Source organism: Wyeomyia smithii, chromosome 3, assembly GCF_029784165.1.
Source record: "Wyeomyia smithii strain HCP4-BCI-WySm-NY-G18 chromosome 3, ASM2978416v1, whole genome shotgun sequence".
Classification (NCBI taxonomy): Eukaryota; Metazoa; Arthropoda; class Insecta; order Diptera; family Culicidae; genus Wyeomyia; species Wyeomyia smithii.
The window spans coordinates 176,983,329-177,001,346 of record NC_073696.1 but is presented as its reverse complement, the minus strand read 5'-3'; the positions used below and the strand labels follow the sequence as shown (position 1 = coordinate 177,001,346).

The 18,018-nt window shown below is 39.0% G+C and overlaps 3 protein-coding genes across 5 annotated transcripts in view; 2 read left to right on the top strand and 1 right to left on the bottom strand.

Annotated features, from left to right (window-relative positions):
* The window catches only part of LOC129729841 (neural/ectodermal development factor IMP-L2), a 40,232-nt gene extending 33,173 nt beyond the window's left edge, over window positions 1–7,059 (top strand). The window contains exons 1-3 of one of the 2 annotated variants that reach the window (XM_055688685.1): window positions 4,263–5,203; window positions 5,740–6,017; window positions 6,091–7,059. In XM_055688685.1, the coding sequence (XP_055544660.1) occupies window positions 5,742–6,017; window positions 6,091–6,615 (801 nt within the window). In that variant the 5' untranslated portion in view covers window positions 4,263–5,203; window positions 5,740–5,741 and the 3' untranslated portion in view covers window positions 6,616–7,059. Of the gene's footprint in view, window positions 1–4,262; window positions 5,204–5,739; window positions 6,018–6,090 lie in introns of those variants that run through there. The other variant, XM_055688686.1, reaches the window with a different exon arrangement.
* Window positions 7,060–8,465: 1,406 nt separating this feature from the next.
* Window positions 8,466–17,829, top strand: LOC129728870 (uncharacterized). The gene is made up of 2 exons (XM_055687337.1): window positions 8,466–8,508; window positions 8,573–17,829. Exons 1-2 carry the CDS (start codon window positions 8,466–8,468, stop codon window positions 16,420–16,422), a joined length of 7,893 nt encoding a protein of 2,630 aa, XP_055543312.1. The 3' UTR covers window positions 16,423–17,829.
* LOC129729839 (neurobeachin-like protein 1) overlaps window positions 10,113–18,018 on the bottom strand; it is a 108,003-nt gene continuing 100,097 nt past the window's right edge. For both annotated transcript variants that reach the window (XM_055688681.1, XM_055688682.1), the window contains one exon: window positions 10,113–17,965. In XM_055688681.1, coding sequence (XP_055544656.1) covers window positions 17,803–17,965 — 163 coding nt within the window. In that variant the 3' untranslated portion in view covers window positions 10,113–17,802. The remainder of the gene's footprint in view (window positions 17,966–18,018) is intronic.

The following is an 18,018-nucleotide window of genomic DNA, read 5'->3' as shown; positions in this document are numbered from 1 at the left end:
ATAACGAAATTTACAAGTTAAGGGTTCTGGAGACAGCCCGATCATTTGAAACCAGTTTTATTGAAATCGGTTATGTGGTTTCTGAGATATTGATGTTTCGTGATTTTTACATTTTGATACATAACCTCTAAACTAAAAATCCGATTACAATGAAATTCAATAGCAATCTATGGCGTAACTAGACCTTTCATTTGCAATTAAGTTTATGAAAATCGGTCAAGCCATCTCTGAGAAAAGTGAGTGAGAAAAAAAAGTTGCACATACACACACACATACACACATACATACGTACATACAGAAAATGCTCAGTTCGTCGAAAGGGGTCGAGTGGTATATGACATTCGGCCATTGGGACCACTTTTATACCTTTGGTTTTCCCAGTGATTGCTATACCTTTCTAGGAGAAAGGCAAAACATAACAGATGTTCTTCAAAAAAAGTCAATGAATGTTGGGAATGGGGCCGTGGTCAGCCGTATGGCGCAACTTGTTGAAGATGCTCTCACAAAAACGGCACTGACATCCATCTTCCGGCTGAAATTCTGGATCCTCGTGGTCAGCTGCTTAGTGTCCGAGGCCTGTCAATTACACCAGAGCGCTGAGCAAGCCGAAAAAATCCCCGATCAGACGGCACTAAGGCAAGTTTTTCGAGTTTCGGTATCTGTCTTTCCTCGAGGTACGTCAACGTCTTCTTGCTGTAATGGGAAGACGCCTTGTCCGGCCAGAAGAATTAGAATCTTCTCCAGGTACTCCTCCTTGTACACCTTCTGTTTGATGGAAAGTCAGTTTTCGAAGATTCCTTTTTTTTTCTTCGTTAGGCGGCCAAAACCGATCTTTCGCTCGTTGTTTCGGGATATGCTCACGAGCACATTTTCATCCCGAAAATAGTCTACTGTAAACTTTTCCACTTGACTTTCATGTGTTTCAAAGAACCGAACAACGCGCTTGCAGAGTGCTTGTTGTTTCCACGCCATCTTTGATCGAACTGCCAGCCAGAGATGCCAGATGTTTTTGAAAAATGTCTGTAACCGCTCGAAAAACCGGAAGAATGTGCTCGAAATCTGAAAAAAATTTTATCCGTGATCCGAAAAAAATTCGCCCTCGCAGGCAAAAGTCTGTAAAAATCTGCACACATTTTAAGAAAATCTGCGCAAATGGCTGGCAGTGCCAGCATCTGAAAAGAAACGAATAACCAAAATTTATGAAGCCCAGCCAGCAATTCTCTCAACGAGAAAAAATGTTACGCTCTATACTTTTTTTATAGAAAGGTAATGAAATCCGTCTCATTTTTTATTTAACACTTGTTTAATTTTTTACCGTGAATATTTTACGTACACATTCTATATATTACCGTGTTGTGGGGAGTAAATGGTTCAAAAACATATTATTATTATTGCTAATTATTTGGATTGCCTTTTGACGACACTCTCAATGTCATTTAACATTTTTTTTTTGCTGAACTGCAGGGTACGTTAATGGAAAGGTATTCTGGACTCGAAGTGTGTCGATACACGATTCACACATACACTCTTAAATATGACGTGTTAGCTTTAATGGAATGCGGCAAATGCATAGCATTTTATAACGAAAGTATTTTTTTGCTGCAAATACTACTCGCTTTACTACTTTTTCCTCGAGAGTACTGCAGTAAAATGTAGAATATTGCGTCTAGTATACCTTCAAAGCTGAAACAAACAGCGTTTCTGAACTGATCCTGCGACTGCGACGAATTCCATAGGCTAAAGTATAATACTAACATTTCAGATGAAAAGAAGGGACATAGATTTTTGTTATTGTCCAGTAGGTAAACTTATGGGATAATACTTCCATAAACGTTGACACATAGGAAGTTAAAGAGGCTTTTAGACCAGAATCTACGCTCGAATTAAAATTTCAAGTGTATGGGCGAAAGTCCATGAAAATAGGGCAGGTCAAGTATGTGTGGTTTATTTACACATACATCCCAGCACTGCCTAAAACTAAACTAAACTTCATCGAATTCTTTGAATAAATAGTGTACACGAGACACAAGTAAAATTAATTAGAATTAGTGACTGTTTCTGGGAGACTTTGATTAAGTCTGCTCATACAGGCACTCCAAATAACCCAATGTTTAGATGAAAAAGAAGCCCAAAATAGAATTCCTACACGCTGCAATAAACAAATCTGTACATTAAACTAAAATAGAACAAAAATGTACCAGTTTAGTCAAATTTTCTATATAATTCCATGCAAGTTGCAAAGCTAACACGTCACAGCCTCTCTACTACTAATGCACTGGTCAGTCCAGAATACCTTGTCATTAACGTACCCTGGCTGAACTGAACATATACGCTGTCGAAAAAAAAAGGATTATTTCATAGGAGTACATCGATTTTTTTTTTTTAATCAAAAAGTAAAATGTTCAATTTTCCTAGCAACAGTGACCATGCAATAAACTAGCTGGTTTTGAATCTCCACTCCACTCAAAAATAATAAATGAAATTATGGTTATGGTTTATATTTTATAAGATTTGATAAGATAGTAGGTACATTGCGAGACACTAGTGATATTAAACTATATGGAACTGATTCCGACATGGCATTTTTAACTTCCGGTTGAAATATTCGCTACTTCCTTCAAACACAGAAACATTTCAGTCGAGATTGGTACCGATTGAATAAAATTTCTAAGCAAATTGCATTACTTTCTGGATGGCATCATCTCACAATCACATTGTCGGTTTTGGCCTGTTGTTTCTGGTTCAAACATGATTTCATGCCGGCAAGCTTGATCGTCCTACTGTTTGAATAAGAACACGGTAACGAAGGAATAAAGACAACTTGTGATTATTAACAGTGACAGCACTTTTCACGACAATGCGATAACAAGCCAATGTAAATATAAAAGAAACTCTTATCTCCCGTCATAGTGCCAATTCAAACATCATTCGAAGACTATAAGCGTATGAGACTCATCCGGTACTGAACAGTATTTTAATTTCAACACAAAGTCCAAGCTAAAGCAGGTAACACGTGAAAGTCACGCTACACTATAGATTCGAGCCCTCCGATCTGCGCATGTTGCCGCAGATAACATCCAATACACAAAAAGACACACGTAAGTGTTCGACTCTTGGTTATTCCAGCAGAAAAAAATCTTATCCACCAATCGTTTATCGTCTCAAGAAACACTCCCCCAACCATCCGTCCAACAGTTTCGACAGAATGTGACTTAATTGTTTCGTAGCTGTAGTCAGTAGAGGTAATAGACTGTATCGCAGACAAGGGAGGTAAATTATTCATTTGCCGTGACAAGGTGATTAATTTTAATTAATAGCAATCCGTGCTGCCACTATACAATCACACAGCTTCCCCTGAGTAACCGCTAGATAGAGTAGAAACTGCAGAGATCCCCGCAGACATTAAGGTGGCCAAAACCCGACCCGGCCGGTAACAACTTTGCTCCGAATGTGGCCTCTGCAGTTGCTGCCAGTTTAGTTGCACTACACTCGCAGCCAGCTTACTTCAAGTGCCCGCCTGCTTTGCCATTCAGCCGTAAGCCGTGGCACCAAAGGTGGTCGGATTAAGGGGAAACCATGTAATTTATGTAACTGCATCAGGCGATAGCTTTTTATTGCTTCTTCTATCGTCTTTGGTTTTTTTTTTGCTAGTTGGAAAGACCTAACAAGAAAATTTCTCTTAATTCATTTTTTTCACAAGGATACCCCGGCACGACTAGTATATTACCTGGCTGCGGCTTGACCGTACCTTTTCTTATGTTCACTTCTTTAGTTTGAGTGTCGAGAATGCATAGCATAGGATACTCACTGCCGGTATGAAAAGCCGGCATGAGTTTTACAAGATCGATTTATGAATGATCATGTATGTATGTGAAAACGACGCATAAGAACGAGGTGGATGGAAGTGTGGAATAACGAAAGCGCACGTTTTTTTCCTGCGAGAGAACACGATCAAGAGGCAGCGGATGCCTCTGCCAGGCTGAACGCCAACGCGAGCGATCGGGCGAGATTTTTGCCGTAGGGTAATGAACAGCTCTACTTACGGCTGTTTATTTACGTATAACAAGAATCTCGCTCAATCGCTAGCGTTGGCGTTCAGCATGGTAGAAGCCGGAGAGTCCAGCCAACGCAAAGCAATCCAGCCAGCTGCCGAATGTGGAAAGGAAACGGAGGCACGAACATGCGACATCTCCCGAAGCTGCACGATGAGCGAAGCTTGCGGCTACTATGCTATATAATGAGGTGCGATAGAAATGATTAAATCAGTTTTCATTTTGCCCGTGCATTGGAAACATTTTCTCTGAAATTGTGACTACAAAGTTTGGAATTGAAATCAAGAAAGTGAATTTTACCAGCCATACAAGTTACTCAAGTGCATTACAAGCGACCTAAATCAAAGTTGATGGTCCAGAGTTATAACTGCGATAGAACACAAAGCGCACCGCAAATCGTCCTACGTCAGCAACATTCGATCGCCATTCTTATACGATCCAATTAATGTACGTTCGAAGCAGAGCAGAGGATTTCCTATCAAAAGAATTTCCGATTATTCGTGTGATATTTCTACTGGTTTAGACTTCGATGAGTTTAATTTCGTTGACCTTAGATTTCGTTCACATCACTCATTACGTCTGTGAGCCGCAGTGTTTATATACAACTGGATTTTAATGAATCCAATCAGACGCGTTTTTTAGAGCCAAGCCTGCGGTTTTTTTTTTATTGCGATCGCTTCGATCCAGAGGTCATTATTGCGCCGATAAGCCTAACGAGCAGTCGCAGAACTGAATCTCAGACCGCCAGTAAAAGTGCAAAGGTGTCCCGCATTACGGCGACGTACGCTAAACACGGCCCTATGTTGAGTTATAACCGAAAAGTAAACCTATCGGAATTAATGCTGCTGAATGTGCTTATAAAACATCTTATAAACTCTAATGTTACATAACGTCAACTAAAAATCATCTAGTATAGAATCCAGAGTTACTTTATCAAAAAGTGGAAGAAATATCATTGAAGCGCCAATCAAGTGTCAAGTTTTATTGAATACCAAGCCTTTGTGGCCAATTTACCAGGAGGTACACGATAAAAGCTAATCCACTTGAAGCAGTTGATTGATCGATCAATCCGTTTCTGATTGTTGCTGAAGCATTCAGAAACTGTCATAGGAAGGATTCTAAAATCATTGGCACTGCATACATTCGAATCGGTGAGTTGGAAAATTTACTGTAAATTAGGATTGTGCATAAGGTAGACAATTTGTAACCATAATAGTGTTTTATAATTAATCGTTCGTAACCTTGGAGGAAGTTTTGATGATAACAGATTTTTGTTTAGTTGGGTTAAACCGAATTGGAATTTCTAAACTATCTGCGCATCACCTCGACTGGAATAAAGTTTATTATTGATTCATGTTTTCATATTTTTTACTTATTATATTGATTTAGTAGTTTTAACAGTGCGAGCATTTGCAAACTAATAGAAACTGAATTCATTCATGAGTTTTTTTTCGAACGCGCATGTTTAGACACGCATACACATGAATGCGTCTGCAAACTAGACAAATGAGAGCGCTAGAAATAAAAGCAACGGTAACACTGAAGAGAAGGGCAAGAAAGAGAGGGCTACTGGGTGATGCAATCGTAAAGGAAAATTTCTATAGTTGTATTATTTCTAAGAACCAAAAGTTCCGTTCCTTAAAAAACATGCATCCTAAATATAGGTTTTCCATTTTGCTTCTTTCAGGAATGATGAATCTTAAAATTCTTTCTCTGCTAGCTGTGCTAGCAATACTCGCACCGGTAATCAGCGGTCGAGCAATAGATCTTGACCAGGATAACTCACTTTCGGCGTCCTCTACCGGACCTCGAACGACGATTAGGCCAAATTTCGTAAAAATCACCTCTCAGCCACCATCACAGATAACTCACTTACGAGGAAGCACCATTGAATTGGAATGTGAAGTAATGGGATCTCCGACACCTAACGTTCAGTGGGTACATGGCAGTGGTCAGGCAGCAGATGTAAGTTATAATATTTTAACTAACGGTTTGAGCAAGTTCTGATCGTTCTTTATTTTATTTTTTCTTTACACAGTGGGACGACGTAACCATGAACATCATTAGTGAAAGCAGTCCAACTACAATGGCACGTGTGGTATCGCGTCTAGTATTGGATCATTCGACAAGAGCTGCCGAGAGTACCTACACTTGCATTGGCCGCTCTGGAGGTCAAATTGCTATCGCTTCAACAACCGTGTTCCACGTCGATGCACCGCGTTCCAACTTCACTGATATTTTGAAACCAGTGGCCCATCATTTCATGCATCTCAAACCAACTCGCGTTACACTCCATTACCGAGCATTATTTGAAGATATGGGCTCGACAGTAATTCTTCCCTGCAAAACCGTCGGACGTCCTTTGCCAGATATTACTTGGAAAAATGAAGAAGGCAATGTCATAAGCAGTATACAGGATCCAAGATTTCGAACACTAGCATCAGGGGAATTAATCATCAATGATCTTCGATGGGCTGATATGGGATTGTACACTTGTGTTGCAAAAAATGCCATCTCGAAAGACGAAGCGGAAACTTTCCTCTATCCCATTCGACCTAATTAGGACTACGGCATGAGGCACAAGCAGAATATCGGACTGCATAGAATCATGAACAAAAGGATAGGCTACATTCCAATCCACGTATAGTTACTATTTTCAACAGTCAGTAAAAAACACTTATGCCATTTACTTAACTTATTAATCAACATGTAGGAACAAAATGCATAACAAATAATTTATTTAAATATCCTTTAAAAAGTATTTCAACAATTTATAAAATAAGTGACTATCTTGAATACTAGCTAGTAAGACTTTTTCTTTCTAAAAATGCCAACGAATACAACAGAATCGTAAAATCTTGTCATTAAATTGGTAAATGTAAATAGAATTCGAGCCGAATTCAAAACTATTTGTACATTGTTTTGGATTGATTCCAAAACTGTCTGTCAAAGGTACACTAAACATGAAAGGTACTATGCACAAATAAACAGTTTTGAAAAATATAAACTTTCGTCATTGTTTTGTGAAAATACTACCCTATTTGGCTGCGCTAGAGCCAAGAATAAATAAATTACTACAAATAGCGGCCTCTATTACAGAAGATGAGGCAATCAACTCGCCTCGCCCGCAGTCACTGACGAGGCAACCAAAATGTTGTATTAGTGAACGCGAATGGAACTTGCCTGGTGACAGACGAGGTACTCGTCAAAAATCCAGTCGATTCGTCATCCGCAATGCCAAAATTGGTCAGACGAGTTACTCACTGCTCGCCTCGTTTTCTGTAATAGGGACCAACGATAATTGGTTACTTAACATTTTCACAGCTTTAGTAAAACTCAATTATAAGGTTGATAGTTGAGAACCCCATTCTTACAGATTACTGACTCAGTAGTTATCACAGTAACTACGTGTTGTACCTTTCACCAGCGCAGGTAAAAAAAAAACTAAAATAAAGCTCGTGCAATGTCTGTCCACTCCGTGAGGTTAAAGAACCAAATAACGAAATGTTGTCGACACCCACAGATGAATTTCTAAATCGTTATGAGAAAACTTTTTGCGGCAAACAATCTATGTACCCACTGTACGTAGTTTAGCGGTGTTTATCAAACTGGAATAGCTAATTTTTTCATCAGAATCGATCCCATACATATCGGTGCAACCGTTTGAGGTATGCGCCTGCATTTATACTACATTTATCATTATTGGTGAGTGTGCCTAGCGTTTGTTTTCTGAAACTTCTTCTATGCAGTTGAAAAGAAATTCTTTTCCTATTTCAATCCCATGTAAAATTCAGGCATTGAATCAAGCAATGAAATTTTTTTTTATGATTCGTACGCGGCTTAAAAAAGATATCAGGAACCAACAGTGACACTATATTTCTCTTGATGTGAATACTGCTGTGAAGCGAAATGTCACTTTTTTGGTACAGAATAAAGCAGTGGCATTATTCAGGTGCAGAAAGAATCAGGCAGTTAATTGTTTGCACAGCTGATCGTCTTTCAGTTCCAAGATGTTTCGACTTGCCAGAGAAAAGAACTGCATACCATGCTTTATACAGTAAAAAATTAACACATTGACATGAAGTGAATTGGGTCATAAAACTATACCAATTTTTATATATTATTTAAAAAGGCTTCGTTTTCTGAGCAAAACGTGATTTTTAAAAAATTTTTATCATTATCCTTCGATTTTTCAATGAAAAATGAAAAATTACTCGAGCTCTGTAATATGTGCATGAAAAAATCTAAAATTGTTGCGATCTGTTATTGACTTAATACACTCGATAGTTCTATAACCATCTCTGGTACGATTACCTTTTACTATGCACTCTTTATTGATAAGATAAAAAATAGACTTCGTAAGCACGCGACACACATCGACAACATTTTGAACCAGTATGCACGCAGATAGACATGGAGGTGAACTTTAGCTTTTGTACCTCCGTAACAGCTCTTGGTAAGCCTTAATCGGAATGTAACTTTTGATGTTTAGCAATACAAACATTATACTCTTCCTGCAGATGCTGCTCTCCGCAATGCTATTAAACTAGAATCGCTAGAGTTGATGCAGCGAGCAATAGAAAGGGGAGCAAACGTCAACTGCCAGTATCCAGATGACTGGAATACTCCTCTTCACTTAGCTGTTATAAGTAGCGACCATTGTTGTGAGTCACTGTCAACAGCATTGATGAATCACCGCCCAAACTATATGCTGCTAAATGGGGAAAATATCACAGCAGCTGAGTTAGCCATTCAGCGAGGACGCAAAGCACTGGCAAGACAACTAATAACAGCGGAGTTCGGTAAAGTTGAGCCGGTCGATGCACTGTATGCAATGATGCATCGAAGTTCAGTGGAAGCTTTGGAGATATTAATTGAGATAATGGCTCTACCGCAACGGCAATTGGCACAATGTTTAGCAAAAGCATGGAGCAAGCTTGAAATTATGAATGTAGAACTTGTGCCAGCGATTGAATTCTTCGCTCACATGACGCTGATTCGATGTGAATATGATGGTACTATCGGAACAACAGTTGAACTAAAACCGAATCAAACGGAGGTTCGTTTGCGAATGGAACTAATAGTAAAAGCTATCAGTTGCGTGGAGAATAATTTTGACACCGGATTGTGCCATGATGTTAACGATGAATTCTTGGAGCTTTTAAGAATAATTTTGAGCCATCTATTTGCGGTAAAGAATCACGTTGACAGTTTTCCTGGAATGCAGTTGGAGTACTGCCTGGCACTGTACATAGCTATTTTGGACCGTAAGCCACAGCTGGATTTATATCAACTAGTTGTGAACAAGTGTGCAATTGTGAAGTTTTTGAAACAGCTTAAAAAGTCGTATTTGGATCCGCGAAGTGTCGATTCTAGAATGTCAAGCAGAGTTTTACACAAATTACTTTGTTTAATACATAACTCTGAAGGTAAAAAGTGTAAAGATATTCTTAGACAATGGGCATCGAGCAAAGATTTAAGTTACAGTTATAAAGAACAGGTTATGATCAGAAACAAGATTTTTGCTGGTTCGTTGCTGAGCGAAGTGCACGGCTTACAGTATCACGATCTCGACAAGAAAGAACAAAATTTACTCCATGTGGAATCCGATACTATCAATAGGCTATTTACTGAACGAAGAGTTCGTTTCCGTTTTAAGAAGCTTCACAGATTATACGTCAAACTCAAACAGATGTATTCGCTGCAGAAAGCCATTGGGTGTTTGAGCTTGCTGGAGGGGTTAAATTTGGATGCTGGTAGTTCAAATTTCATGTCACTGTTGGCAATCCAACGTATGCTGCAGGTTCTGGGCGAAACCTTAAAGGCAACCAAATTATCACCAAATATCTCTACCAATTTGCGATCATTGATGGAATTTATATCGCCAATCGACATCTTAAACCGCATCACAAAGTTACGGCAGTTTTTCTCGCATGGATATTCAAGCACAAAACACTCTTTATACCAACGGTTAAGAAATAACGATCAAGAACTACTCCAGTTGTATTTAAGAGTGAAAACTGACCTCATGAAAGTGTCCCCGCTAATCATAAACATCTATGTGGGCGAGATTGAAAAATTTCTTAACACTTTTCTTGGTCAAATTCTTCAGCTCAACACTGCTGAACAGGTACAGTCCCTAGCAAAAGCTTGTCAGATTCATTATGAATTTAAAATAGATTACGATCTTGAAACTACTGATGTCACTGGTATTAATAACTTGCTGACACAACTGGAACAATACTATGACCGGAATGATCACAAGGAAAACCTGTCCGTAATTGACAACATTAGAACAATACTACAGAATTATATTAAATTTGTAGAGCGTAGTACAGTTGATTTCATGACTGAGCTAGCAACATCAAGCATTGGATATTTAATAATGAATGATAACTTAGCCTATCAAAAAAACTATGCAAAATATATTTTAAATAATCGCAACGATAACCCAAAATTCAGCGGATATGGTGTCAAAATATTAATATTGCATACATTCAACCATTTGCTAAACAAGTTGCTTGAGCTCGAGGTACATTTACCGACTGAAGAATCTATGAAAAGGATCAATATTATACAAAATTTAATGAAGATTGCATCGGCTCCTGGAATAGATGCATACCATGAGCTAGTTTTAGGTAACGGCCAAGGCAATAACTTAGAAACCACACAGGCCATAGTTGAGGCATTGCAACTAGAGTTGACGTCCAGCGACCAATTTAAGGAGCTCAACAAATTATTAAGTAAATATTATGGCAACTTATTTGCACTGGACGATAAATATCGCGTTTTGAAAGCGTTTTGTAAGCGCAATAAGTATGATTATGATAATCAAAAGGCTTTGCGCTGTAGACAAGATGATATGGTTGAATGTCGAGCTATGCTAAGTGAGTTGTTGAAAGATTTGAATAACATAATTGATATTCCAATGGATGCGGAACCACTGCAGTTGATTTCCATGCTAGAAGCTTTTGAACGATACCAAATAGATTCTCCAGAAAATTTAGCATTAGAAATTATCCTTCTTGAAGTTCTGGAAATTTTATCCTCGCAATGTAAAATTCCGGACAACAGATCGTCATTATCGTTTTTTCGTTCAGTTATCACGGGGCGCAATCTCCGGAACTATTTAGCTCATGACTCGCTTGTATATGAAACGCTATGCCGTAACAAAAACCCCCATAGAACAGTAATTTTGAATGCTATTTGTTTGAGTCGACATTTTGATGATAAAGTACTGTATGATAGGATGACCCCCACTCCCAGCGAGAACGTACAAGAATTAATTTCCGAAATCGAGCTGTGGAAACATTCATCGATCAGTCAAAAAGTGAGCTTGTTTGAGCTTGTTACACAAGCAAAGTTTGATCTCATTACAAAGTGTTGTGAAATCGGTGCTAGGACACTCGATAAACACAGTCTCCTGATATCAACATTCCACCTACATTCTGTAGAGATTATCCGATTTCTTCTGCAATTTCCCACCAAATTGATATCTTTCTTCGAAGTTCTCCTTGAAATCTGCCCAAATCAAGTGCATAACTTCTATGACGATGATGAATTTACCGTCAGACAATTATTCAGCAGTGAAACTCTCCGTCAGAATGCAACTTTCTACCTGGCTTTGAAATACCACCACTTTGAGTTGGAAAACGAATTGGATCATCGTTTTGGGGGTGTTTATACAGCAGATAGTCTGAACATGGCATTGGTTTTCCAGAATCAACAATCCGCTCTCTCGATTATCAACAACCCACGTTTATACGACTTCTGCAAGGCGGATTCTCAAAGATGGGATCATACCCCTCTGACCCAAGCTGTGATTCGTAAACTACCCGCCGTAGCACAAATATTATGTGAACTAAGCCCGGAAATGATAGAACTCACAAACTCGGCCCAGGAAGCGCCACTCTATTTAGCAGTAGCCGCCGGCTGTCAGGAGTGCGTGCAGATATTGTTGAATTTTGGTGCGAAAGTCCATACTCCACTCAAATCAGCAATAGTTTATGCTGTAAGGATGCGGAAAGATGATTTGTTAAAAATGATGCTACCTTCTGAAGTCGAGCTTTCTAAAGATCAGACCATGTTGGGTGAATTGATACGACAGGCCAGTTACACAAACCACCACCATCTGTTAGGAAAACTTGCTACCTTCGCGAAGTCTTCCAAACTAATATTGGACGCACTTTTGGTGGCTTCGTCGAATAACAATGTCGAAGCGGTAGATGCAATCTTAGCCTTTGATTCTGGCCTTGTAAATGCTGTGTCCGAAGACGGCAAAACTGCCTTAGCAAGTGCCTGTTCTAGTAATAGCTTTCGAACCGTACAGCAGCTGCTTCGATACGGTGCTGACTGCAATTTGCCAGCTGAAAATTCTGCGTTAGTTTGTGCCATCGAGAGAAACTATCGATTGATCGTAACCTTGTTTTTAAGACGCAACCTTATCAATCCAATTCATCGCGCAACCACGGTCGAGTATTTGTTAAAGAAAGCAAAGTTTAGATTAGCTTGGATGTTCTTCAAGCAGGGATACACCTGTACGATTACGAATCTGGATATAAAAGTACACGATACGCGATTGTTGAAATTGCTGCACAAAATGTGTCACTTAAAGCCAGAGATTACTGTTCAGATCGATAGTTTGATGATTGTAAATGCGAATCTGTTGAAGAGTCACAGTTTTGTGCAATTTGCAATCGACGCCACTTTTCATCGAATGTCAACGGTTGATAAAGCATTGCTGCTAAACGGTGCCGTTAAAGCGAATGACAAGGATCTGATGTACTCTTTGCTAGCCCGCGGTTGCAATGTAAATCAACCGGATTTGATTGGTATAACGCCACTAGGATTGGCGGTTTCATTGGGAAAACCGGAGGTAGTAAAAATGCTTCTTAAAGCGGGAGCCGATTTTGATCAAGAAACGGTGGCAAACTGTGACGTATTGTATACCTATTGGACTTTACACGGAAGCACCGCAGTAAAACAATTGCAAGATCAATACATCATATCGTATCCGATTATACTAGCGATCTTTCATGGTCACATAAAAATAGCAGAGTTTCTCTTGGAAAACAACACTCTCCCTGATGTTCGAGACCAACGAGGTCTCACTCCTTTGGTTATTGCAATTTATTGCGGATACGTTAAAATTGTCAAAGCTCTGTTATCCCTCGGAGCCGATGCACAATATAGCCAGAACTTCACACACACAATATTCGAAGAAGGCACCGCTCTTCATGCAGCGGCATATTTCGGGCATGTAGAAGTTTTGAAATTATTTATCGAAAAACATGAATTTGATTCGGCTAAGCAAACAGAGCAAGGAGACACCGTACTGCATTCTGCCATTCGTGGAAAACGTTCTGCAGTTGTGGAATATCTCTTAGGACTTCCTTGTTGGGATATTTCGAACCAAGATTGCAGCTCTCTAATACGGATCGCTTTACTCGATCTTGATGATGACATTTTTCGTTTGATAAAAGCACTTCCAATGACAGTCATCGAATTCAGTTCATTTGTGGGTAGCGACGGGAAACGGATACTTCACCATGCAACGGTAAACGGTAGTCTTTCAATGTTGCGAACTCTTTTGAATGAATTCAACATCGACGTAGATCAGTTGGACCTGCATGGAAATAGAGCCATTTTCTATGCGGTTCAAAACAGAGCCCTATCGAAGCTTAAATTTTTAATGGATGCTGGATCTCCTTTTTATAATGTGAAGGACAAAAACCATCCTTTAACGCTGGTGGTTAACACAAATCAAATTGATGCTTTAAAACTATTTCTAAGCCAAAACGAGCAAAGTGCGAAGCTTATAAAGAATTACCAAACAGCGGGCTACAATATTCTACAAGTTTGTGCTTTCAAAAATAATATCGCAATGTGCGAACTGTTGTTGTGTTCTGTTGATTTCGACGTCAACGCAGTTCATGAGAGCGGGATGACTGCTCTACATTTGGCGTCCGCTTATGGCACGGTTCAAATGGTAGCATTGCTGATCAGACACGGATCTCGAATAGATGCCGTGAATGAAGACGATAAAACTCCGCTTGTAGTAGCCATAGAGCACGGGAATACGAAGGTTGCGGAATACCTAATCATTCGAAAAGCTTCGCTGAGCGCTATTGCCAATTATCGGTACCGAACAAACCAGGGCATGTGTCTATTGCATCGTGTTTCTATGGATGGAAAGCTGGATACAGTTAAGCTTTTATTAAGTCGAAATATTTTCGAGCGAACTGTTCCGGATGACACTGGAAAAAACCTGGCACACTATGCCGCTGCTAATAATCGATCGAACATTATCGAGTACCTAATCAAAACGATCTTTCCGTTTGATATATTGGACAATGACGGCAGATCTGCACTGGTTAGTGCTCTCGAGATGGGTCATTTGAAAATAGCGAAGCGGTTGAAAACTCACGGGTCGTCAATCAAAATATTGCAAACGTTCAATGAGAAACAATCTCTAATTGACTGCTCAAATTCAGCTCTGGTCAAATTTTTGCAACAGGAATGCAACTTGGCTAATGATCATTTGGTTGAAATTGTGAAAACTGTCATTGGAGATACATCCAATACAAATAAGTTTGCACTCCTTCGTACAGCAATCGATAACAAAAACTGTACTGAAGTCGAAAAAATATTAGCTCAAAACAACCTTTCACCTGATACACAAGATTCGAACGGACAGTCCCTATTGCATTATAGCTGTGAGTCGAATAGCTTGGAAGCTGTTAAATTATTATTGCACCTAGGGGCCACCATTGATTTAGAGGATCATCAGCAGATAACACCAGTTATCGCTAGTATCATCAATGGTAATCAGTCAATTGCCGAATTTTTGATTTCCAAGGGTGCGTCTACTGAAAGGATATCCAGTTATCGCATGCAAACGAGAGATCAGGAAACATTACTGCACGTGGTAACCCAGAAGGGATTTGACTCTACGCTTAGTCTTTTGCTTCAATTAAACATTTTCCCTATTGACGTGGGCGACGTAGACCAGACTACAGCTCTCCAAACAGCAGCTCTGCATGGCCAATTGGAATGCATTAAGCTACTGCTGGCAAATGGGGCAGATCCCAACTTTGTTGATCTTGAATTAACCACGAGCTTGACACGCGCTTGCATCAGTTGCCACAAAGAAGCCGCTGAGTTGCTTATAGCTCACGGTGTTGAACTAGCCAACCCAAGGGAGTTCCGATTGAACACGAATAGCAAAGAATCTCTACTCCATACTGCAATCTGTAGGAACAATGAATTGATCGATCTATTGGTGCACAGAATCGGTATAAATGTCAATGTGTTAGACAATAATTATATGACACCATTACATTATGCTGCTAGATTAGGGTCGTATGATTCTATTATTATTCTGCTTTCACATGGCGCAGTGGTTGACACAATTGACAGTATGCAAGAAACTCCCCTCATATCTGCAACATTAGCTGGACACGTAGAAGTAGCTGAATTGCTTTTAGATAAGACAGAAAACATTGAACCTGTAGAAGCTTTTCGATCTCAACAATCGAACAATCCTTTGATACATATTGTACTTGAAAAAGGATTCTGTACATTGTTAATAAGAATGCTGACTAAACTTAAACTAAACGATCGCGTTATTGATGCAGATGGTAGGACCATACTTCACCATGCAGTTAGTCAAAACATTCTAAGTATTATCGAATATTTTTATGTTGACATACACACTTTCTTTCAACGCGATAATTACGGGATAAGCCCAATAGGCATTGTTGTTCAAAGATCTGATGTTACAATGTTTGAAAAAATACTCAACTCATTGGAAGCTCATCTAGATGAATCCCATTTGATAAACATTTTGAAAACCATTGTACAGTTCGAATCTTCTCAGTCTCTCAGCCTTTATAGTAGATGGTTGATTGACAAACGTCGCGAGTTTATTGCTGGTAATCAAGAAATAGTCGACATAATTAATGTGTTATATCCAAGCGTAATCATTGAAAGGGCTATTTTGGAGAGCAGCCACGATCTTTTGCATTTGTTCCTTATTTGCACCACCGACAAGTCTGTGATACAATGTAAGGATATGCCAAGGGGCATGAGTTACCTACATGTTGCAGCCTTGAGAAATGAACATCAAATAACCAACTTACTTCTCCGCTACTCAGGTGTTCTAGTTGATGAACTAGATGACTCACATAGAACTCCTCTTTGTTACGCGGCTATGAGCAACAGTTTACGCACGGTGGAAATTCTCCTGGACCATGGTGCTGACGTGAATCATCATGACCAGGAGCAACAAACGCCACTTCTATTTGCAATCGAAAATGGCAACGTTGAAATGGTTCAGTTGATTTTGCATTTTGGTGCAGATGCTAGTTAAGTTCGAAGCTACCGTTATAAAAACAAAAATAGTACCACCGTTTTACATTTTATAGCCGAAAAGGGCTTCGTGAAGCTTTTGCCCTCAATCAGACTTTTTCTAAATATGAACTGTACAGATTTGCATGGAATGACTCCATTACATTACGCTGCTAGTTGCAATCATTTGACAATGGTAGACTGGTTGATAAATGCCGGGGCGAAGGTTGACTTCACCGATAACGATGGCACCACACCATTGATGAGAGCAGCATGCAAAGGACATATTGAGATCTACCGAATGCTTCTCAAATACGGTGCCAGTAATGATTTACTCAAAGCTTTCAGAAATTCCAATTATGATGATGAGACAGTTTTGCATATAGTTGCTGAAAAGGGATTGCTCGAAATGACTAAACTGCTTGTTGAAGATTTGCGATGTGATGTCGACTGCGTTGATCGGAATGGGAACACTCCGTTACATCTTGCTGTTATTAAAGGGCACTTTGAGGTTAGCAAATATCTCCTACAAGCATCTACAAACATTAATTTGAAAAATAAAGACGGATTCTCGATTGCAATGCTTCTTGAGGCCAATGGCAACAAAGTCATCACGAATTGACCAGATATAGGCTCCTATTACAGAAGAAAACAGGTTCAGTTTAACTTTTAAGTTAGAATAGCTAGAGGAAATATAACCCTACATTAGTTTTATAATGTCTAGAATTGCGTGATAAATTTTTGTTGTGTGTTTGATAATATAAATGCTACTGTTTGAACCAATGATAAAAACTTAAGTATTTTTTAAAGCGAAAAAAAAAAATATTCGTAAAAATAACAAATCTAAACAAATATGCCAGTTATCTAATGGATGAGATGAGCTCATTTCCGATTTTCTACACCGTTTCATCAAGGGCTAGGCGCCTCCATTGAAAGCACATTATTGCCCTATTTCCTATTGATCAAAAGCATGTGAGCAATAACAAAAGTTCCATTATATGCGTTAGTGTTTAATATTGTTTGCCTAATAGTTCATACAATAACAACATATATTACAAACAACAGTTCTTCTAAAAACACCTACTTCATGACATCAACGTTTTGCTTAGATTCGACTGCCTACTTTGAATATTGAATATGAATACACTACTGCGATATTGGAAGCAAGCTGTTAATAAATTATTACTCAATGCATTTGAAATCACTATAATGGATAATGAGGTTAAATAGCGTCTTCACAAATCATACTTTGTGGAGGGTATACTGGAATATTTCTCAATTTTTATCCGCCACTCGGCTTTGTTCTAGTAATAAAAAGTTAAAATTTCTGCTCCAAATTTTCAGTTAAAGAAATAAAAATACTGCAATTGACGTGATTCTTGTGTAATTCCACAACGTTGAATTACACATTCAGTACGGTGTGCTTCTTGTAAGCAATTGGTTGCATGATACCAACCACAGCCAGATTTCCGTCACGAAGAGGCGCTAGTATATGCGTGTTACCACCGGTTGTAACGATTGTTTGTGTTGGGACATGCAACGGAATGTCGAATATGGGTTTCAACCTAAAAAAAAAGTTTATCAAGAATATAGTAATATTATTTAGCAATGAACTACG